The sequence below is a fragment of the Sinocyclocheilus anshuiensis genome, unplaced genomic scaffold (assembly GCF_001515605.1).
Source record: "Sinocyclocheilus anshuiensis isolate Anshui unplaced genomic scaffold, SAMN03320099.WGS_v1.1 scaffold265, whole genome shotgun sequence".
In the NCBI taxonomy this organism is placed as follows: domain Eukaryota; kingdom Metazoa; phylum Chordata; class Actinopteri; order Cypriniformes; family Cyprinidae; genus Sinocyclocheilus; species Sinocyclocheilus anshuiensis.
The window spans coordinates 85,255-109,223 of record NW_015536465.1 but is presented as its reverse complement, the minus strand read 5'-3'; the positions used below and the strand labels follow the sequence as shown (position 1 = coordinate 109,223).

Below are 23,969 nucleotides of genomic sequence, written 5' to 3'. Positions count from 1 at the left end.
ACCCCTCCTTTGGCGAATCCGCTGGCCGCACCGTTCTCAAGGCCGCCCGGCCTCCGCTCACTCTAGCTCACCCACCGCCGCTCACTCAAGCCGCCGGCCTCCGCTTACCCTAGCCCGCTCGTCGCCGCTCACTCAAGCCGCTGGCCTCCGCTCACTGTAGCCGTCAGCATGTGAAATGCCATTGTTCTGTTTGTGATATGCCTTCAGTTTCACGTCAAAGAGAAAGGAAAAATTGAAATCGCATCATATGACCCCTTTAAACATGAAATGTTGAAGTAGAAAGACTAAAATAGTATTTTCTTGTATTACGTACTCCAATAATCTTTGTTTTATTTACAGCTTCAACTGTAGTAACTTAAATTACTAAAACTGACATAAAAATTAAATAAAGCTAAATAGCTAAAAAACTCATAACGAAATGACTAAAACTTAAACTAAAAATTGAAAATGTAAATATAAAAGCTGATTTTTAATAAACACAGAAAGAGTCTATACATAATGCAACAAATAAATAAATGAGTAAAATAACATAACCAACAAAATAAATAAATATGCAAGCTGCCCTTAATTGGAAGATGAATATTCTTAAGGTGCAGTCACATTTAGCGTTGCTCTGCAAAATCTTGCTATTGACAATGTACAATTGGCCTTTTTGCATGGAAAATTATCCTCAAATTTCACTAATGTAAATGCACCTTTAGTCAGGGTAGATAGTAAATATCATTTTACATGTATAAAATGAGACACTAAGGGGGTAAACGTACAGTTCAACAGGTTGCACCGCGGTGTACTTCAGTATTCATCATTCAACTGAAAAACAATTACAAATATATTCATGCATTTTAAGTGCACATAAAAAGTCTGCACCTCTAGCGCCACCAAACAAAATTGTGAAAATATTGATTGTGCCATTGGTTGAGTCAATGTTGCTGTATCGGGATGCAAACAGAGCAATGTTTTTGCATATGAAACTAGGATAGGAGAAAATATTTGACCACAGAAGAAATGATACACGTCAGCTTTACAGTAAATATGGTGTCTGGCTAAAGTCTTTTATTGGAATTAGGAAAATGAATTCAGTTTTTTCATTCACTTTCTCATGTATTTTTGCTCTGCAATATGTTTATTGAATGAAAGAGCATGTGTCATTTGGCGACAAAAGTATTCAGCCAATAAAAAATTTGTTTTTGGAAAGTAATTCTCACATAGAGGATTTATTAATCCTAATAAATGAGCTTCAGAATTCCAACAAATCAAAGATCTCTCGAAATCTATTTGTATTTTATAAGCATGAAATTACTTCCTTCCTTTAAAAAGAGTGGTCTGGCTGCTTCTTCAGGTTTGGAAAGGAGTCCAAGCTCTCGATTACGCTCCGCACTCTACGGATGATGTGAACGGGTCGGATGTGTAGCTGTGTCATTTGGCCCAAGCTGTTGCACAGTTCATGAACCGGGCTTGGCGGCAGGAATGATCAAGGGTTACTTTGGCATTCGTAGCAGCCAGTGCTTGGCAGGACAAAATTAAGTAGATTCTTTGACAAACTACAGATCATCTTAGTTGATGAGAGCTCATCAAAGCACTGAAGTGATAGGATTGTGCATTCTTCTCATTTCCCAATGTGACTTAAGAAAAACAAGTGCCTCTAACAACATGCTCACTGTTACTTGGAAAAAAAAAAAATTAAAAATAAATAAATATATATATATATATATATATTCTTTTTTTTTTTTTTTGCTCCGAGTGTCGGTTTTATCCAGACTTTTTATTATTATTATTATTATTAATCCATCATGCTGTTCATCAATCCATCTGTTGTTTCTTTTCACATATTATATAAGAGAACGGCATTTACAGTTTTAAATGTGACTTTGAATGTTACATTTACAGAAAATGGTATTGTTTTTTTAAATAATACCACAATTTTTTTTATTTTATTTTTTTAGATATTTTGGAGATATTTAAGATTTTTACAGAGCTGGTTTAGTTTAAAGTTTAAAACCAACAGTCTAATTTACCTCTGTAATGTGACATATTTTGGAATAAAACAGAATATTCAAGAAAAAAATATATAGAGCAGGATTGAAAACATTGTTTTTTATTTGTTTTTTAAAATGTATTTATTTTTATATTTTTTCATTATATGTTTTCATTTTAATTTGTAGTAACGTTACATTTACCTTTTAAGTTGTGTATTTTTGTCATTTTAGTACATCAGGTTATACTAAATGAAAATGAGAAACGTTGCATTCAAATTAAAATAAGTTTCCGTTTTTTAATATTTTATTTTGTTTCAGTTAAGGTTTATACCAGTTAAGTAACAAAAAAATATATATATTTTTTTAGCTGTAAAACTCCTGTTTTAACTATAAAAACTCTGGTTGAGAAATAAGAGTCTTTGGTTATTTGAAGACTTTCAGAAGCAAGTTCTAGCATTTTGATGTACAAAAGCAAACGTTTTTTTTTATTTTTTTTGTGCATTAATTGTGCACAATATGACCAGGAATGTGTATTAATAAAGCATATAGAGTCGACCTCGATTTCATGTTTACTTCAATACGACATAAACAACATACAAGCACCAGGTCTTGTTTTTCTGTATTCTTCGCCTATTCTGTCTGTATGAAATAAGTCATTTCCCATCTTTTCTCATGACTGTTCCCACATTCAGAGTAACACATGCCTGCCTTCGGGCAAAATATCCCAGCATTTCAGCACAGGAATCCTGGCCCTCATTTAACCCTGTTCTCTCTCTTTATGTGTTTCTCCTCTCATGTCATCTTTAGCTCAATCCTCGTGTCCACCTCTGTTGGCTCCGGCCCACGGGAGGAAGTTTGGCTCAAAGTACCTGGTGGGTCATGAGGTCCATTTCACCTGTTCTCAGGGTTATCGCATGATAGGACCGGGAACACGCGTGTGCCATGAGAACGGTACCTGGAGCGGAGTCAGTGTCATCTGCAAAGGTGAGCTGAAAAGCTTCAAATTAATGTGTATCATACACTGTTAATCGTGGAACCTCACTACAACATCACTACATAATGTATATAATTCATTTGAATTAATTCAACTAATTAATTCAAAACCGTTAATTCAAACTGGATGGAAACCAACAACTGTCTTTATAAGTGAATCATTGAATCATTCAAAAACACTAATTGTTTCAGGAATGAAACAAGTGACTGCCATTATGAGTGAGTCAAAATGCTGATTCGTTTAGGAACGAATCAAGTGTCTGATTCATTCTGGAAAGAGTCACTGAATCATTCATGCAATCGATTCGTTCAAAAACACACCTTCATCCAGCAAGTAAACAAGTGTGTGCTTTTTATGAGTGAATCATCGATTCAACCGATTCACTCAAAAACGTCGATTTGTTCAGCAACGAAACAAGTGAGTGAATCATTGAATCATCGAAAGGCATTTCTAGCCTTTCATAAGTACTATGGCACAGCCCCATCACAAAGTGCCCCCATATTATAATACTCATATTTAATGTTTCGATATATGGATATAAATGGTCTTTTCCTGCAATACTGTGTGTTGCTCATTCACAAGCTCTAAAGAGCTGCTTCATCGCCGACGCGGGTTTTAAAGGATCCCGGTATGGGGTGAAAAACCCGTCCGAACTATTCACTGCGTGAGTGAACTGTCCGAATGAATCAATCTGAATCGCAAACTATTTCAGTTCTTGTTGCGAACCCATTTGACCGATTAGATTAATAGTGATTCGTTCGCAAAACAGCTGATAGAATCACACAACGTGATTGCTCAAATATTATAGTACATAAAATAACAAATAAAATGTGGCACATGATTCTTGACCTGAAAAGATTGAAGACTCCTGCAACAGAGAATTGTTTTAACTTATTGTCGTAGTGGATTAGAAACTCAAAAAAATGTATCATCATCATACATAGCCCACAGCTGCTATGTTCATTTCACCATGTAACTATATCTGTGTTATTGAGCAGAATTCCTGGACTAAGACACCGAGACTACCGTTTTATTGTTGTATTGCGAGCTGGGTAATCTGAAATCCCATTCAGGGTGACAGTACCGAGATAAAGCCTGAATACCAGTGCTTGTGAAAGAAAGTGACTGTGAACACCACAGCTAGCAAAACCAGCACTACACACACAGTTACACACAGGCAGAAAGATAAGGAGCAGTGAAGAAAGAGGGGCATTCTTCACTCTTGAGCTGCACTGAATGAAGCTCTCGTTAAAGAAGCATTAAATGTCCCGAAATGCAGCAAAACACCTGTACTTGCATTCCTGTCCATGGTGCGTCTCAATGGCCTTCATGCTTCGGGTTCAACTGGCTACTGTAAAAAAATCCAGCTTCATAGGTCAAGTTTCAACTCGGACTGCAAATACACTACCGCTCAAAAGATTGGACACTCTTGACTGAACTCATGTTTCTCATGATCTTAAAAAACATTTGACCTAAAATCTTCAGTTCAGGGTTGTTATTGTTAACAAAACCGAAAACTTTTTCAAGTTTTAAGTTAACTGAAAATAAAATACATATGAAAAAACCTACTGTATTTCAGCTAGTTGCCAAGGAAACATTTCTCATTTTCATTCCGTTTAACTTGATGTACTAAAATAACTAAAAATAAAACTCAAATAAAAATGAATAAAAACTAATAAAAAAACGGCAAAAACACACAACAAAAATTACTAAAACTTTAAATAAAATCAAAATATTTAAAATATGAATAAAAACTATAATAGTATCTCAGTGATACTAAAATAACACTGTTGACAAATATAGGTAGGACTTTACTATAAGGTTTTATTTGTTAACATTAGTTAACCAAATTAGTTAACATGAACTAACAATGAACAGTTGCATTTTTATTAATTAACGTTAATGAGACCGTATTGTAAAATATTACCAACATAAATTGCATACTTATTTCTTATACACTAAAACTGAAGTTTCTTATAAATATATTTCTCATAAATTATTTAAATAATTTTTTTAACGAAGCAAGTAGTATTTGTAGAAGTTTGTTTCTGCAATGGAATAAAAAAATAAAATAGGTAATTGCGATTTTCTCAGAATTCGAGTTAGAAACTCGTAATTGCATACAGTTTACAATTGCAACTTTTTATCTCACAATTTTGACTTTTTTAGTTTATATCTTAAAACTAATTCTTAAAAAAGACTGTATTGTGAGATATGAACTCAGAATTGTGAGAAAAAAATCCCAAGGCTGAAACCAATGTTATGCATGAGTATGAGGACCCATTTATACCTATAGTAAAATAAATAAATAAATAAATACATACATACATAAAGTTTGTGACTATTTCTTGTGACTACAACAATATTTCTCATTAATTCATATCCCAAAATTCACATTTTTGTTTATTACAATATATTTTTTTAATCTAATCTGTTTTATTTTCCACTCTGAAGCAGAAACGGACATCCATAAAATCACACATCTTCAATAGTTTTCAAAAGCATCCCAGGATGCACCTCATGAGCAGAGCTATAATCTAAACGGCTCAAACATAGTTTTCATTTCTCACATGTTTTGCTCACTACGTACATACTTCCATCTGTGGTATTTCATAGCTTTGATACCTTAATATTATTCTAAAATAAGAAAATCCTAATAAAGAATAAATAGAAGTGTCCAGACTTTAGACTGGTAGTACCTCAGTCTGTGTTTTGTATGAAGTCTCAGAGGTCAGAGGTTAAGCTCATGCACACATCTCATTAAGCCGGCCCATGGTCCGATAGCACGCAACTATGCTAAGCATGCTATTGATGACTTCCTTTAATATCGCTGCTGGCAGCATTCGGGACATTCCAAGTGGTACAGTGGGACGGGGCGAGCGTGCCGCAGTGTGTTTGAAAGGGCCGTGTGTTTGAGGGGAGCGTTTAGGTTTAAAGGCAGCACAGACCATGTAATGTCTATATTTCTGCAGGCGGGTGTAAGTGAGTCTATTTTGAGAGTTTTAAGGTCCGAAAGCACCTTTCAGAGTTGGTGAAAAAAGCATAACTATGTTCATAGGCAGTTTTGATATATTTTGGGGACTAAAGTGAACCTTTTACATCTGCAAATTCTCGCACTTAAGCCTTCTGGGAAAGAAAATAAACAGGAGAAGGATCGTGAGCACTGTTGTCGAAGAAACATTCCTTTGGCTGGAAAGTCAAAACTTTTGATTCCAAACCTCCTTTTACTTATTCACTCTAAATGTAGAACATGTAGAACATGTATTATATATATATTGCATTTTGACATTTTCATAACAATTAAGCACATCACCCCCATTCACATTACTGTAATGTGAAATATATATATCTATATATTGATTTAATTTCTTTTTTGTTTTTTTTGTTTATCCATAACACAGGGATTATCTTCACTTATATCTTCACACAATTATCTTCACTTCAATTTTATTCACATTAGTGTAAAAATATAAATAGATCAAATATAAATATTAGTAAATATTAGTAAGTTGCCATGGCAACAAACTAAGTTTAAGTTGACATATTCAGCAAAACGGAAAAAAAGAGAAATTAAAATTTAAAAAATAATAAAAATTATAAAGGCACAGAAAAATGACTGAAACAAAAAAAACAAACAAAAAACTCCATCCGGACAGCCGAATCCCTCACAATCTTCAAGAAACAACCGAAAACTCATCTCTTCCGTGAGCATCTAACTGCATCCTCATAAAAAAAATACAAATAAATAATTCTATGCCTTCACTTTTTCTATTCTATTATATCCTTTATCCCTTCCTGTCCTAGCTTTTACTATTTTGAACGAAGACTGACAACTTGAATAATGGGTACTTCTCGCGTTTATTGCCATCTTATGATAAATCGCTTCTTGTATTCCTCAACTGTAAGTCGCTTCGGATAAAAGCGTCTGCCAAATGAATAAATGTCAATAAAAACAAAATATTAATAAAAACTATAATAGTGTATAAATAAAACTAAAATAACACTGCTTCACATATCTGCTTTTGAGTGCAAGGCTGTGTTTATTTCCACCGTAAGTACGTTTAAACAAATAAACAGGTCAAAAGAGTTTTCTGTGGTCACTGACATTCTGATACTGAACTCAAAGCATTCGTTATCATACATTCCTTATTATGCATTGATTTGAAATTGATAATTTAATACACTGATTACACTTCATTTTACTTAGCATATTGTTTCTGACAGTATTCCACAATGATGCAAACTGTCCGAACAATCTTCAGCATATTTTTGAACAGTGGTGGGGAAAGTTACTTTTAAAAGTAATGCATTACAATATTGCGTTACTCCCTAAAAAGTAACTAATTATGTTACTTAGTTACTTTTTATGGAAAGTAATGCGTTACGTTACTTTTGCGTTACTTTTTAAATATGAGCAGGGCTTGATTGTTTTTAATATAAGAAGTTCTGTTTATAGCAAATGTAAAAGCCCTTTCACACCAAAAAGTGTAATGAATAAACCTCAGGCTGAAGCAAAAGTAAATTCACGTCTGTACAGTAGAACACAGGAGAAGAAGGTTCAACACTCTTCAGCAATAAAAAAAAAAATGAAACACAATTGTTAGTTTATCTAAAGTAATTTTTGCTTATTAGTATGGTTGAACTGGATCAAAGGTTAGCAGCAAAGACATTAGTTAATAAAATGGGATTAGATACATTTGTGTTATTTAACATATTTAATTATTGCAGGTTTGCATCATATTCTGAGTTTGCATTTCACTGTTTTAATTCATTTGGATGAATACTAAGGCCCCGATCACACAGAACGCCTTTTTTGAACTGTTTTCGGTTGGCAGTGAGCGTTCTGCGCGCTGTTTATGCGCCCTGTGCGCCTCGCGTTTTCGCCGCCTGCTGCGCCTCGCGTTTTTGCGCCTGAAGTTGAAAAAAAGCAACTCAACTTAAAAGTCACCAAAAAAAGGCAGTGTGGTGCACCTCGCATTTTCAGACCTAAAAAACGCGTTCGGTGTGATCGGGGCCTAAATCAGTTTTTTTTGCGAGTGGGATGAATTAATGCACATTCACATTTAGTCTAGAACTACAGTAGCATCATGTTCACACAGCGCACACAACGCCTCTGCACTTCTGATTTCTCCCAATATGCGGACAGGAGACTTGTCAGTCAATAAATGGGAAAACATTTAAAACAATAAATGGGAAAACACTTTTTTGAAAAAGTAACTCTGATATTTTCTTGTAAATTAAAAAGTAATGCGTTACTTTACTAGTTACTTGAAAAAAGTAATCTGATTACGTAACTCGCGTTACTTGTAATGCGTTACCCCCAACTCTGTTTTTGAAAACATTTATGAATCATCTAAACCAGATACTCCACCACAGCATTACACCCTATACTTACATCACTACTCTTTTATTATAGAAATAACCACAAATCAAATCAAAAGCAAGTGGTTTGAGGCACCACTGCATCAGCTCTTCAGGGATCTCTGCCTTAACATGTGTAGCTAACAGTGCTCTATCTGCTCATCTCTGGTGAACATGTGTTAACACTTCTTCTGTCCACGGGCCTCTCAAGCATGCTCTCACTGTCCATTACAGATATTTACAGCAGCGGCAGTAAATTCCCATCTAGAGCAGATGGAAGTTTGCCTCCCGCAGCTGCTGCAGACAGATGTTGCATGGCACAGTAGCTGTTGTAAACCTAACCGACCTCACAACCGTTTACGATCAGATACTGTGAATGTGACAGCGGCCGAATAAGAGAACGCAGTTTAGATGAACTGGTTTCAGAAGCCACTCAACATTCCCTTCCTCTGTTTGTTAACATTCCAGGAGATCGGTTTCATTTTACTGTGCCATTCTGTACAGGAAATAGGGAAGAATGTGGGCTCGTTTAATTCCGTCAACAATTCAGGCGTTTTCCATGGACACATAATCCTCAGCTCTGTACAGACACGGAGATAAGAATCTGGGACATTTCAACTATTTCTTTCATTCTGCCTTAATTAGGACTGCAAATCCACGATAAAGACGGTATTCTAGATAATACAATAAGTGGCTTTACAAGACACAACCATTCAGGATGAATGTCATGAAATCAAACATGTTTGGGTCATTTTCACCCCAAAATCAAAATAAATTATTATTATTATTTTTTGCTTTGTGACATTATTTTCATGACAGGATGGATGGATAAATAAATAAACAGAATGCCTTTAGTTTATGTTGATTTAAATCATTGATTTAAGTTGTATATATAAAAAATATTTTATTACTTTTTTACTATATTTATTTTTTATTTCATAAAAACTGCCATAGAAAGAACTATCAAAAATAATGAAATCTGCAAAAAATAAAAAGCTGATTTAGTGGCTTTACAAAACACAACCATTCAGGGTGAATCTAATGAAACCAAACATTTTGGGGTCATATTTCACCATAAAAATGAAAAGAAAAGTCAAAAACGAAAAGATATTTTGCACTGTGACATTATTTTCATGACAGCATATAATTATTTATTGTGTAATAATTATACAATTATAATAATTATCGTATTGCCTTTATGTTGCATTAAATCACTTGTTAAAATGATTGTATTACATTTTTTATGTTAATTTTAATTCCATAAAATATTTGGAAAGGCCTGGGTTCACTTTGGTAATGTAAATCTTTTGTTTAATTGTCCTAAAAATAGGATCCATTTTCTGTATACCAAATATATTTTAATTTCTAATTTTAAGATTAGTAGCATTAAGTCAAGTCACCTTAACTTATATAGCGCTTTATACAATACAGATTTACAATGTTAAACAGGCCAACATTTATTTGGGATGATTTGCCGTTAAACCTGTTTATTGTGAACTGTAACATCATTGATCCCAGCTAATCAGAGAACAAACATTGGTCAGTACATAAGACTGTTGTCTTTCACACAGATGTGAGCGTGTGCACCTGTAACCCGTGTCAGAATGGCGGCACCTGTGTGGAGGCTCTGAACCAGTACAAGTGCACCTGTCCACACAACTGGAGCGGGAGTCAATGTCAATACCAGACGCAGACAGGTCTGTGTTTCATTAATCTATTCTATACGTGTCAACGGCAGACAGGAGGACGGGACAGAAGGGAATCTGGAACATATCAACTAGGGGTGGGTGATGTGACTAAAATATTATTTCAGGAAGGATCGGTGACCCACGATCTTATTGTGATTCTATTTTATGCTAGTTTTTAAAGGGATAGTTCACCCAAAAATGAAAGTTCTGTCATCATTTACTCACTCTCAAGCTGTTCCAAATCTGTATGAGTTTCTTTCTTCTGCTGAACACAAAAGAAGTAGTTATTCTGAAGAATGTTGGCAACCAAACAGTTGACGGTAGCCACTGACTTCCATAGTATGACAAAAAAAAAATGGTTACCCACCAGTGTTGGGGAAAGTTACTTTTAAAAGTAATGCATTACAATATCATGTTACTCCCTAAAAAAGTAACTAATTGCATGCAAATACAACAGGCAGAAGGAAATGCAAATTCTCGTCTGTACAGTAGAGGGCGCAGCTCAAACAAACCATTCTGACTGCATGAAGAATAGGATGCAGGAGAAGAAAGTTCAACACTCTTCAGCAATAAAAAAAAATGAAACACAAATGTTAAAATCTAAAATCATTTTTGCTTATTAGTATGGTTGAATTGGATCATCAAATGTCAGCAGCAAAGACATTGATTATTAAAATGGGATTAAATACATAAAGGATATTTGTGTTATTTATCATTTAATTATTGCAGGTTTGCATATTTAGAGTTTGCATTTCACTGTTTTTATTCATTTTGAGGAATACTGAATCTGTTTTTGTGCGAGTGATGTGAGTAAATGCATGTTCACATTTAGTGTATAACTACAGTAACAATCATGTTTACAAGGCGCACGCAACGCCTCTGCACTCACTCCTGATTTCTCTCAACAGGAGAGCTGTCAGTCAATCAATGGCAAAACAAAGTGAATTGAAAAGTAATGTGTTACTTTACTAGTTACTTGAAAAAAAGTAATCTGATTACGTAACTGGTAATGCGTTACCGCCAACACTGTTACAACATTTTTGGATTAGATTGAAAAGTAGGTAGTGGACGGATCACCCACCCCTGATATAAACCACACATCCATGCCTAAAAATTAAAAACCCACTAACATCATGGTGGGGACTTCTTCAGAAAATGCAAAAAAAAATACTTTTGCAATTCCAAATGGAGCTGCTAATAGTGAAGCATGACACACTTCACCTTTAACCTGTGTTCCGGTCTTTAAATGAAAGCATGCATGTGAATATCTGTGTGTTTGTGGGAGGTTAAGCCTCCTCTTTTCCATTTCCTCTCTGTGTCTCTCAGCCCCTCCGGAGTGGAGCGTCATGAATGACCCGGCCTTCAGCCGCAAGCCCCGCTGTGCCAAAGTGGACCGAGCTCAGCACTGCAGCTGTGACGCTGGCTTCCACATGAGCGGCACCTCAGACAACAGCATCTGTCAGGGTGGGTCCATCAAACAACCACATATAGGGATTTTGGTAAAGATCTCAGGATGCATTAAAGCAATAAACTGCTGGAGGCTGTCCGTTACACTGATTATACCAGTAAATGCTAAATGTATTATTAACAATAATTATAAGATGACATAAGGGCCACTTTAACATGTCAGATCAGGTAAAAATAACTCTTTAAGTCAGGGATTTCCAAACCTTTTTGTCAGCCAAACCCCTCTAACCTAAAATATTTACTATAAACAGTTAATATTTCAATAATTTAACAACACATTCGCATGTTTACAGTTCTTGATTAATGGTCACATGACATGTAGGTAAAAAAAATAAAAATTGAATTCCATATTTAGTGTTTCATTATGATTGCTTTTATATTTTTAATTATAATTTTAAATTTTTATGATTTCATTAATTATTAGCTTTTTCATCAAAGGTGTAGCTTCTTACAGTAGGGTACAACAGGCATAATAATTGACATGATAATAAATAACAGGCTGACTTTTCCACTTGTTGACATGACATGGTTAGATTCAGATGGTGATAACATCACCATATCTACAATCGAACCAGCATATTTAAAAATACGATATGAATCATATCATATAATGAAATATCATATTTATTGTTACAACTATAAAGCCATATTAAGTTATTATGGGATCTCTTTCACAGCTTTCAGAATGTTTACTTTTTTAAATGAACATTTTTATGTTTATTGAACAAAAATAAATCTTTTATTTATCAAAATAAACAGACAATAGCACAAACCTTGCTGAAGTGGTTGTTTTGAACAGCATTAACTTAGACGTTATGCAAAACATATTACTTGAGTATTTGTATCAATGCGTGATTTTTAAACAAAACAAACACTTTTATGATTTATTTTCCCACAAGATGTGTTGTCTGTTTTCTGCAATTATATACTATAGGAGTAGTTCAAAGAATATTTTCTCTAAGGTGTGCCTTTAGCCCTGTTGTACCCTATATTTTATTTTCCTTTCTGTCACTGTCTCTTGTCAAATCCACACATGTAATCATATGTTGAGTTATTATGTGTGCATGTGCCCAGATGTGAATGAATGTGAGGTGTATAAGGCTGACCGTGGTGGGCCTCTGTGTGGTCACACCTGTGTAAACGTCCCGGGATCGTACCACTGCTCCTGTCCCACCGGATACAAGCTGCTCGCTGATGGAAGAAACTGTGAGGGTGAGTGACAAACGCCTGTAGTGTTTTACAGCCTGATGTCACAGGACAGTAAGAAATAATTCAACTAAAAATAAACATCCTGACATTATTTACTCACCCTCATGTCGGTCCAAACCCGTATAACGTCTTTGCTGAAAGATCCTCTATTTTTAGTGGTTTGAATGTGAATCTAAAAAAGCGACAGGCAGGACATACTCTGTGAAAGTAATTTGGACACCTTACAAAGACCTCCAGGGGTAAATGAAGTGGGCAGGTGAAGACAAATAATGAGGACATGGAAGAGAAGCGGTTGATTCAGGTTTTGGCTGGTGAGGCTTAGGAACATTTGGAGAACAAAAGTGAGAGATCATCCAGCAGTGTTGATATGAATCAATCTTGCAAATAAAATAAAATAAAAATTATTTTCGGTAGTAGCATTAATTTGAAGAAAAAAAAAAACTAAAAAAGTGAACTAAAATATATAATGTATTTGACATCACTAATCGACCTGTCATTTTTTTTGGACAACTAGTCGATTTTCGTGACCCATCCCTAATATTTATGTAGTGTAAGTTTGATATTTAAATTAGGGTATCTTGTTGTTGTCAGACTCTGTTCCATGTTTTGTGTGTGTCCTGCTCCCCATGTGCCTTCCCATGCCCTTATTTGGTTAGTTTCCTGTTCCTGTCCTGATTAGTTTATTTCAGTTGTCCCAGGTGTTTCCCTTGGTTTTATTGCTCCCATGTGTGTCTCGTCATCCCCTCCTCCTGTGTGTGTGTATAAAATGTGTTCCCAGTCCCAAGTTCTCTGTCCGCTGTTGTACGTCTTCCTGTAAACGTCTTCCTGAGTTCGTCTCCCTTGGTTCCTGTAAATAAAGTCTTGTCAACATATTCTCCATTGTCTCCTCGTCCCTCGTGTGTGTGCAACGTGACAGTTGTATTATTTGTATGTATTGTCAATTTTTTTTTTTTTTGTGCTACATGAAGCAAAAAATAAATGCCATTATTCTGATGTTTTGTATTTCCTCCTTGAATAGTTTAATTGCCATTTGCTACTTTGTATTAGTAACTTGTTGTGTAGCTAACTGTTTTTAAACAGCAGATTACCTTTCTAGTTGAAATTCTGATGGTCTTAGAATAAAATTGTAAATAAAATAAAATATTTATAATTTTATTCTGAATTTCAAATCGAAAATTAAATATTTTATTCTGCCATGTGGAAGAAATTTGACTTGAATACAGGAGTTTCAGGAGTTAACTATGTGTTTAAAGAGCAGATAATTTTCTAGTTTAAATTATGAATATCTTAGAATAAAATAATAAATTAAATTAAATATTTTATCATATAGATAATCTGAAAGTAATTTCTTGCAACTAGTGAATGAAATGCTTTCTATTTTAGAAAAATAAAATAAAATAATATTTTATTCTAAAATAAAAAGCGTTTCATTGGGCATGTGGAAGAAATGTGGCTCGATTACGAATGTTTGTCTATATACAGCAAATAGACAGGGTAACAAAGATAGCAATATATAAAATAAGGTATGAAGACAATATGCAGATACTAATAATTGATGTATGTAAAATGTATGCATATAACTTGCATGAAATTGTATGTAATGCTATGGAGTATTGGATGTGCAATGATGCGGGTCAGTACTAATCATGAGATACAGATTTTGAATAATAATTATAGAAGTATATTTTAAGGACACATCGATTTTAGATATTGCACAAGTGATTGAAAACTTTCATGTAAACCAAGTATTTCAACACAGGTGACACTATTACAAAGATGATCTCACTCAGAAATCCAGCCAGGAACACGTCTACCATTAGAGAACTGTACGCAAATCAGATTTAAAGTCCAAACAAACAGTGCCTCGTGTAGCCAGCATTTCCAACTCTCTTTCACTCTATTATTTCTCCCCTCTCTGAATCTAATGTGTCCCTTTCCTCCGGGTGCTCCAGATGTGGATGAATGTCTTACACAAAAGCACAACTGCAGCCGTGGCACCACCTGTATCAACACCGGAGGAGGTTTCCAGTGCGTTAACCCCGAGTGTCCACGCTCGCACGGCAATGTCAGCTACGTGAAGACGTCACCTTTGTGAGTGAGCATACAGCATGCACACCTAGTGAGCTGCCTTATTACCTACTGCATACAACTCTAAGCCATGTCCACACGTACACGGGTATTTTTAAAAACGGAGTTTTTCCTTCTTCCGTTTTAAAAAAAATCTCCGTCCACATGAAAACGCAAACGCATGCTATGAAGCACTGTCAAGAGCATGCCAAACCAACAGGTGGCGATATAATCTCAACCGTAAAAGCCATATTGGCCAATCAGAAGCCTGAAAAAGTTTCCAGTAGGCGGAGATAACAGTGCAGGCTCCGACGTCACAAGCCAAAAACTCCTCGGTTTCGCTGTCTACACGCCAACACTGCAACCGGAGTTTTTGAAAATCTTCACCCTGGCAGGCGTTTTCAAAAATCAGTAACCTGGTGCTGCGTTTGCGTGTGGACGAATGGCCAAACCGCGTAGAAAAAGCTGCGGTTTTAAAAATAACCGTGTTCGTGTGGACAGGGCCTAATGGAACCTGCTTTACAAACAAGTAAATACCACACCGGAGACTTGACAACTGATTCCAATATAAGTGGTCTTATGAATAAGTCTGACGTTAGCAGGTTACTAAACTAAGTGAAAAGTGAACAGAAATCTAATCATAATTATGGGATAAAAGTTGGATTTATGGCATACTACGTCAAAATTCTGAGATAAAATTATCTTAAGAATTAAGTCAAAATTCTGAGATAAAAGGTCAGTTCTGACAAAAAGTAGATTTTAAAAATAATTTAATAATCTCACAATTTTGACTTATGTAAATCTTCATGAAAATTAATTTAAATCTCAATTATGACTTAGCAAGTCAAAATTCTATATAATGTAAATATTATATCAATTATTATTTATAATTAAAATAAACAGTATATAATTAAATGTATATGTATTAGGGGTGGGAATCACCAGAGGCCCCACGATACGATATTATCACGATGCAATATTATTGCGATTTTAAATATATTGTGATATTCTGTGATATATTTCAATTTATTACCTTTTTTCCAACTTCAATTTATGTCCCCAAATGAAAACTTTGGCAACATCTGTTTTAATTAAAAAGAACATTTCTCAGTTTGTTTATCTCACTTCAATTTTATTGCTGCAGTGCAAAATGGTATTGTCAAGCAGACAAACTGACCAACACTTTCATGAAAACCTGTCATAAATGTTGTATGCACCTGGCAAACTCAACTATTTGTATTACAGTCTTAATTAAATGTAAACAGGTGCACCGCTGTGCTACTGTGCTAATGCAACTTAAACTTGTACAAAAAAGTTGTGCAGACCCTTCAGCAATTGGGGCATTTGAAAGTAAATTACTGTTAAATTTAAAATAAATAAAACATAGTCTTACATTGAAATAAAAATGTTACATTTAAATTAAACATAACATGTACTCTTAAAGTGAACAATGTGCTACAACAGGTATACTACGCACTGCTGTGCTCTTAGAGTATTTTACTTTCATTCATTCCACGGTCTGTTGGAATTCTTGATTCTGATTAGCTGGCAGATATGCATTAAAACCGTAAAAAGTCAGTTTAATCACCGTTCTATATTAATGCACCACTGCTTTAATGTGTACGTACACACAAACGCACACACACAACACTCGCACAGAGAGAGAGAGATCGGACACCCCGCTGCACACACAGAAACGTTCAGGAGTAGGCCAACATAAACTTGCTGCCAACTCTGCCCCGCGACTTTTAATAATAAAACCGCTTAGATCACTGCATTATATTCCTCAGCAACAAGGAGGTCACACACACAACTGTCATCTTCCTCTCTTTCTCTCACTCGAACAACCGATCGATAATTAATTAAAATAAATGTTATAATTCTGAAACTGACAAAAATAACCGTAATTTTTACCTAGTCGGTCAAATATTGTGCTGCAAAGAGCAATACTAGTTTTAACTTGTCTATAACTTGGCAAATGACCATGGAATAAGCGGGATAATCAACGGCTTGCCATGCATTAAAGGATTTTAGAAAAAAACTCAACACCACCATCTACTGGACTGTAAAAAAATTGATTTTATTACTCTACCAAATGGTATAATAAAAGATCGATACTTGGCGTCCATGTATCGATACAGTATTGCCGCATAAAATATCGCGATACTATACTGTATCAATTTTCCCCCACCCCTAATATGTATTCATTTATTATATGTATTATTATTAATAAATATATATTATTATATTTCATATTTATGTTTAGTAATTGATATATATATATAAAATAATTTATTTAATGCATGTATATATATATTTTTTTATTGTATATATATAATATATAATAAAAGTAGTCCATACAACTCACAATATAATTAAATAATACAATAACTTTGAGTGTTTGAGTGGAGAACAGACCGATATTTATCACATCGAATCTGCCTTTGGTCACTTTGAACTATTGCTCTATACAAAAGATCTATGTGATGATTTTGTAAATTTGAGTTTTAACAGCACAACAGGTGAGTATATAATGACAAGAATTTTCATTTTTCTTTTAATAGCATTCTTAAAGCTTCTTTGCATGTGATGATTTGGAGTAGAAAACGCGAGAAAATGACAGACCAAAGCATGTTTTTCAGCTTGTGTTTCTATAGCAAGCACAAATGTCTGTCTCCTGGAGTCCCTCACAGCGCTGGGGGCCACGAATGCCTCCTCTAAATCACTGGCCACTTGCTTGCGGTGTAATTTAAGTGGGTTACAACCATTTGTTTTTCTTGCATGACACTTTTATGCTTGTTTATTATGTAAGCTGTTTTTAAGCTGTGAATAGGCCCTTTGTGTTCTGCTAAATGCGAGAAGCTGTGATCTGTAAGTCACTAAACCTTTCAGGCACACATGCTTCTTTGTAAAAGCACCAGAAATATGTAAAAGCATAACTCTGGCATGGTAGTATGTTAGTATGCATTTCATATTGAATATATGAATACTGAAAATAAACTGTAAGGAGATTGATCACTGTTAAACCTGCTTAAAATCCTTTTAAGCAGGCACTGGAAGTAATTTTTCAAGGAATCAGGGTTTAGCTGGTTAGCATGGTCCAGTTAGTCCCTGCTGGTGGATGCTGGTAACTACACCATCTGGAAGCAAAAAGATTTTTTTCCATTGACAGTCATTTAAATATAGAAGCCTATTTCTGCTACATAAGGAAAAAAAATGCTTAACCAAACCAAATGCTTAGACAAATTACTATTGTGAGATTAAAACGCTGTAATTCGGAGAGAAAACGTCCAAATTATGAGATTCATAGTAACAAGTCAAAATTACTACATACTAAGCCATAGTTATGCATTGGTGGAAAGAGTACTGAAAAAATGTACTCAAGTAAAAGTACCATTACATTCCAAAAAATGTAGTGTGAGTAGAGTAAAAAGTACTTGTCCAAAAAAACTACTTGAGTAAGAGCAAAAGAGTAGCTTGTTTAAAAGTACTCATGAGTAGTCAATAGTGAGTACTGAGCTGCGGATTAAACCCCTTATAATAAACACTCTACACTGCAATTTAAACATTTAGAAAACGTTGTACATACTGTAATTCACATTATCTTTCATTGTTTGTCAGAAAGAGTGAAGAATATCTATCATCCAGCAGTTTTAAATTTGACAGCCAACTCTTTAAAATACATCAAAACAACACAGAAAAACTTTTATGATGAAAAGTGATGAAAAGATGAAAGATGAGTTATTCTCGGTACACTCATAACCATTTAAATCATAATGTTTGAAAAAACAGATTTAAAATCAGGTGTAAGGCCACTGAGACAAAGCATGCTATTGTTGCACATAAAATATTAATGTTTAGAACAATGCAAAGAAAACAAAACCATTAGAAACTCATACCAGAGTTCATCACACACAATGAGATGGATGAAAAAGAGAGATTAAAAAAATAATTTCTCTCCCAAACAGTGGCAGATTTATAATTTTGTGGTAAAGAAATGAGAATGATACTTTGTTACAATTTAGTCATAAATGCACATTGATATAGAAGGGGGCATCATCACCTACCTTTTACACAGCTTGTTTTGCTGATAATACAATTTGTAAGGAAAAAATTGCATTAAATAGGGAAGTATTTCCGGGTAGACTTTTTCAAAAGAAAACACACACGCGGCACACAATCTATCAGCAGCATCTACAACAGAATGGAACAAAAAATGTTCCATTCTGTTGTAGATAAAAGTGTTGAACTTGAAAAATGTTTTTGCGCGTGTGCACTTGCTAAAAAGCGTTTTAAAGAGTCCCAAACACACTTTTTCATAGAAGCTGTGAAGGACTCAAACTCATCAGGAGTCAATGAGTCGACTTCTCCAGTGACTGCTGCAGATGTTTGATCATGTTTGTGCATCTCTCTATGAACTCAAGTAAATGGGAGTGGAATTTACCGCATTATGAACGTGACACTCGCGGGAGTAATTAACATTGTACGCAATACCCGCAACCTCATGCCAAACTTCAGGCCCTGTAGATAGACTAGAAAATACAGATCATTTAGTAAGCAGAAATCTGAAATTTACCTTAACATATTAGAGGAAGATGCTGATAACTCTGAATTGATGATTGAATGCGCTTCCAGCAGCCATGATTAACAGCAGCTGACGGTTATAGTTTTCTATGAGCAATTTGATCTGACAAGAGTCACGGGACCGATTGCTCTCTCTATCCAATCACGTTGATGGATAAAAATAAAATTAAAACAAACATGTAACGACTCGCACCTCACACGTCCTGAAAAGTGAAGCTGTGGGCTCTTTGATCGCTCCCTGGTGGCTGGCTGCAGTACAGGTCATAAACCCCGCCCTCTCCATGTAAACGAATGGGACTTGAGTCAAAATAAAAAAAATTATTACATTTCTAATACAATTTTCCAAAAGATGGTAATTTTGGTAATTGAAGTTCCCTTTCAGTCAGTCACGTTCCGCTTTTTTGCTCCTCAGTTCAGTTCCCCATGGCGAACCCTGGTGGAGTCATGACTCCAAGCAACGCAGACTCTGGCTCCAAGCGAATCTCTACTGCGCAGACTCTGGCTCCAAGCGAATCTCTACTGCGCAGACTCAGGCTCCAAATGACGTCAATTACTCAAGATGGCAGCGGCTATCATGCTTTGGCTTCACTTTTCTATGGTGGAAGGAAGTGGAGACGCGTCGTCCATCTTTTTTTTACAGTCTATGCCACGAACGGAGGGAAAATAGCGGAGTAAAAAAACAGATAGTAGGCCTAAGTAAAAGTACACAATTTTTAAACTACTCAAAAAAGTACAATTTCTGATTAAAAAAATGCTTACAGTAACGTGAGTATTTGTAATTTGTTACTTATTCACACCCCTGTAATTATGAGATGAAAAGACATACTAAGTCATAATTATGAGATAATTATTAGGTAAATTATGAGATAAGACAAAATTATGACATGTCAAAATTGACATACTAAGTCATGATTATGAGATGAAAAAAAAACAGAATTATGACATTAAGTCATAATTATGAGATAAAAGTCTGAATTATGACATACCAAGTCATAATAATGAGATAAAAGTTGGAATTATGACATAATTAGTATATAATAATTCCAACTTTTACATCATAATTATGACTTAGTATGTCATTATGAGATTAAAAAAAGTCCAAATTAAACATACTAAGTCATAATCAAGATGAAATAGAAGAGTCAAAATTATGAGATTGCATAAATGTAACTATATATATGACTTAGTATATAATAATTCCAAGTTTCTCATAATTATGACTAAGTCATATAGTTCAAATTATGTAATGTCATCATTTTTACTTTTCAATTTCATCTAAATTATGACTTAGTATGTTTAATTTGGACTTTGTATCTCATAATGACATACTAAATCATAATTATGAGATAAAAGTCAGAATTATTAGCCTATATACTAAGTCATATAGTTAAAATTTTGTAATCTCATAATTTTTACTTCAATTTCATCTCAATTATGACTTCGTATGTTTAATTTGGACTTTTTACCTCAGTGAAGTCACAAATATGAGATAAAAGTCAAAATTATGACAGTCATAATTATGAGTAGTCTCATAATGTTGACTTCAGTTTCATCTCAATTATGACTTGGTATGTTATAATCTTGACTTTACATCTCATCATGATGACCTAGTATGTCATATTTATGTGACTCATAATTATGATGTAGTATGTCAATTTACATTTTTTATTTCATAACTATGAAATAAATGTCAGAATTATGAATTACCAAAGCATGATTTTTTTTGTCTTTTATGGTGGAAATGAGGTTCCATATTTAAAAGTGGCTATGCAGTCTGACAGATTATTTTGCAAGCAACCTATAAATCACAAATATTTCATTATGTAATATGTTTTATCATAGCTCTTAAAAATGTGAACTGTGATAATCGCTTAAGTAAAGTTCTTGGGACTGTGTGTGCTTGATCACTAAACTAGGTTTTGGAACTGATCTGTAGTGTTTAATGATCCACAGCCAGTGTGAAAGGAATCCCTGTCCCATGGAGAGCCACTCCTGTCCGCTTGCCGCTAAGACCATTTCTTACCACTACCTGTCTCTGCCGTCCAACCTGCGCACCCCGGCCACCCTGTTCCGCATGGCCACCGCAACAGCTCCGGGTCGGCCGGGTCCGGACAGCCTTCGCTTTGGCATCGCAGGTGGAGGTGACGCCCGGAGCATGTTCGTGATGCAGCGCTCAGACCGTCAGACCGGAGAGCTAATCCTGGTCCAGCCGCTGCGAGGCCCACAGGAGCTCAGTGTGGAGGTGGAGATGTCCGAATACGCCGACCGCGCATTCCAAGCCAAACATCTGGCGCAGGTCAACCTTCTGATTTCACCCTACGAGTTCTGAAGAGGCTGGTCGCTGTCTAAATTGAGTGTTGATGTTTAGACTTGAAGAGGAAAGAATGTTTTCCTTGTTGCTAAAGCTGACTGATAGAGTTGTTCTCAGATATTGATGCTGGAATAGCGCAAAACTGTAAGATATAGAAAGTACAGTGGAAAGTCATGCTCATATGGAAGTGAAATTATGATCTTTAAGGTAATAACGCTAAATAAAAAATCATATAAAATGCTTTTGCTTTACATGTTAATACATTTCATGGTTAAAGATTAAGTGTGTAATTTTTTTCTGTTATAATACTTTCTCTTGTCACAATTGAATATACTTTTGTGCTAGATATCTGTTTTTAAAATCAAATGTAAGACTTTTAAAGACATTTTTAAGACCTGCACAGATAAAATGAATACTGTATGTCCAAACAGAACAAACCTCAGATTCTTTTACTAATTTACGCACTCACGTATTTAATTAAATCATATCCATTTAAAGTTTAATAATCACATTAGGCCAATTTATGAGTCATTTTTTTCCATCCCCAAATTTAAGACCTTTTAAAATGACTTTTGTTATACCATTTAAGATTTTTTAACTTTACATTTGATCAAAAAAAGGTCAGAAAAATTACACACTTGACCTTCGATAAACCATTTCAGAAATCTCATTTCTCATTTCTTTCACAAATCTCCTTTCTTTTAATTGTGTTTAGCAATATAGGTTGATGCAAGTGGAAAACAGTAGAGTAAAGCGTATAATGCACGTGAAAGAAAAAACAAGTGGTAAAAAGTTGCAAATGCTGGGAATTAAATACAACGGGAGCTTTATAATTGGTTCGAACAATCAGTAAGGAAAAGAAAATGGGACTGTGTTTAAGAGCCAAAGAATGAAAGTCTAAAGACACAAACATCAGCTAAACCTGATGAACAGAACAGTAAGTCATTTCTTGTTTTTATTTCCTTCTTCTGCTTCAGTACATGGTTAATTTCAGCTGGTAAATATGCACTGCTGTCAATCAACGGGGTTTAAACAGACTGAAATGAACAACAGCACTTCTTAGCATCTACCTACATGAGAAAAGTGCCTTTTTTAATTATTGTTCCTTTATGTTTGTTGGATGTTTTATAATAAGAACGAAGTCTGAACATTGCATTTTTTTGTAATTATGCATTTGAATATGATATATATTGCTATTTGCGTCTGTCGCTCATGTTATATCAGGTTTGGTATCAAATACTGAAATCAATGGCTGTTTCACACATTATTGCATTTAATTTCTGTCTTGCACACACATGTTGAATGTTTCTTAATTAAAGTCAGAAATTCATTTTTTCTGTGTGTTTTGATGTCTTTCTCTGGTTTCTTTGATCTCACACAGAACAATCTGCAAATTACCAATAAATTAATCAAAATTAAAACAAAGTCGCCTGACGCTAGCATTATTCATCTCTTTGATGTTGTTTTGATGCAGGCCATTTCAAATGTTAATTTGAATTCATTATTAAAAGGACAGTAAACCTATTTAAATTTAAACCAAACGTTTGTTCCATGCAGAGTGCAGAGTGAGTAAATGTTGATAAAATGTTCAGTTTTGGGTGAACTGTCCCTTTAAGTTAATTAGCATATACACTACCGTTCAAACGTTTCTGGTCAGTAAGACTTTTATAAAGATATAAAAGGATGCAGCCATTAAAGTGATCAAAAGTGACAGTAAAGACCTTTATAATAATAATAATATAATAGAGAATTCTATTTCAAATAAATGCTGTTCTTTTGAACTTTCTTTTCATCAAATAAACATTAAGACAAATGTATGACAATTTCCACAAACAAAAGTACAAATTGAAGCATCACAACTGTTTTCAACATTGATAATAATAATAAAAATAATAAATGTTTCTTGAGCCACGAAGCAGCATATTAGAATGATTTCTGAAGGATCATGTGACACTGAAGACTGGAGTAATGATGCTGAAAATACAGCTGCGCATCACAGGAATAAATTACATTTGAAAATATATTCAAACAGAAAACAGTTCTTTTCAATTGTAATAATATTTCACAATATTACTGTTTTTACTGTATTGTTTATCAAATAGATAACCCCAAACTCCCACTTCAGGGTGGAAATTATCTCATATTTTAGTTTAAAGGGGGGGTACAATGCTGTTTCATGCATTCAGAGTTGTTTACACTGTTAAAGAGTCGGATTCTCATGCTAAGCATGGACAAAGTTTCAAAAAACAATTTGGACGTATGACGGAGTATTTCTGTGCCAAAATTCTTACTTCCGGGTTCGTACAAGTTTA

At 34.6% G+C, this 23,969-nt stretch overlaps 1 protein-coding gene and 1 long non-coding RNA gene across 2 annotated transcripts in view; both read left to right on the top strand.

Moving 5' to 3' along the window:
- LOC107688955 (fibulin-7-like) overlaps nt 1–22,094 on the top strand; it is a 25,095-nt gene extending 3,001 nt beyond the window's left edge. The window contains exons 4-9 of the mRNA XM_016486840.1: nt 2,784–2,960; nt 9,903–10,028; nt 11,346–11,483; nt 12,561–12,698; nt 14,648–14,786; nt 21,300–22,094. Of these exons, the coding sequence (XP_016342326.1) occupies nt 2,784–2,960; nt 9,903–10,028; nt 11,346–11,483; nt 12,561–12,698; nt 14,648–14,786; nt 21,300–21,675 (1,094 nt within the window). The 3' untranslated portion in view covers nt 21,676–22,094. The remainder of the gene's footprint in view (nt 1–2,783; nt 2,961–9,902; nt 10,029–11,345; nt 11,484–12,560; nt 12,699–14,647; nt 14,787–21,299) is intronic.
- A 259-nt stretch (nt 22,095–22,353) lies between these two features.
- The window catches only part of LOC107688238 (uncharacterized), a 10,807-nt gene continuing 9,191 nt past the window's right edge, over nt 22,354–23,969 (top strand). The window contains exon 1 of the long non-coding RNA XR_001634215.1: nt 22,354–22,364. This is a non-coding gene — a long non-coding RNA (uncharacterized LOC107688238). The remainder of the gene's footprint in view (nt 22,365–23,969) is intronic.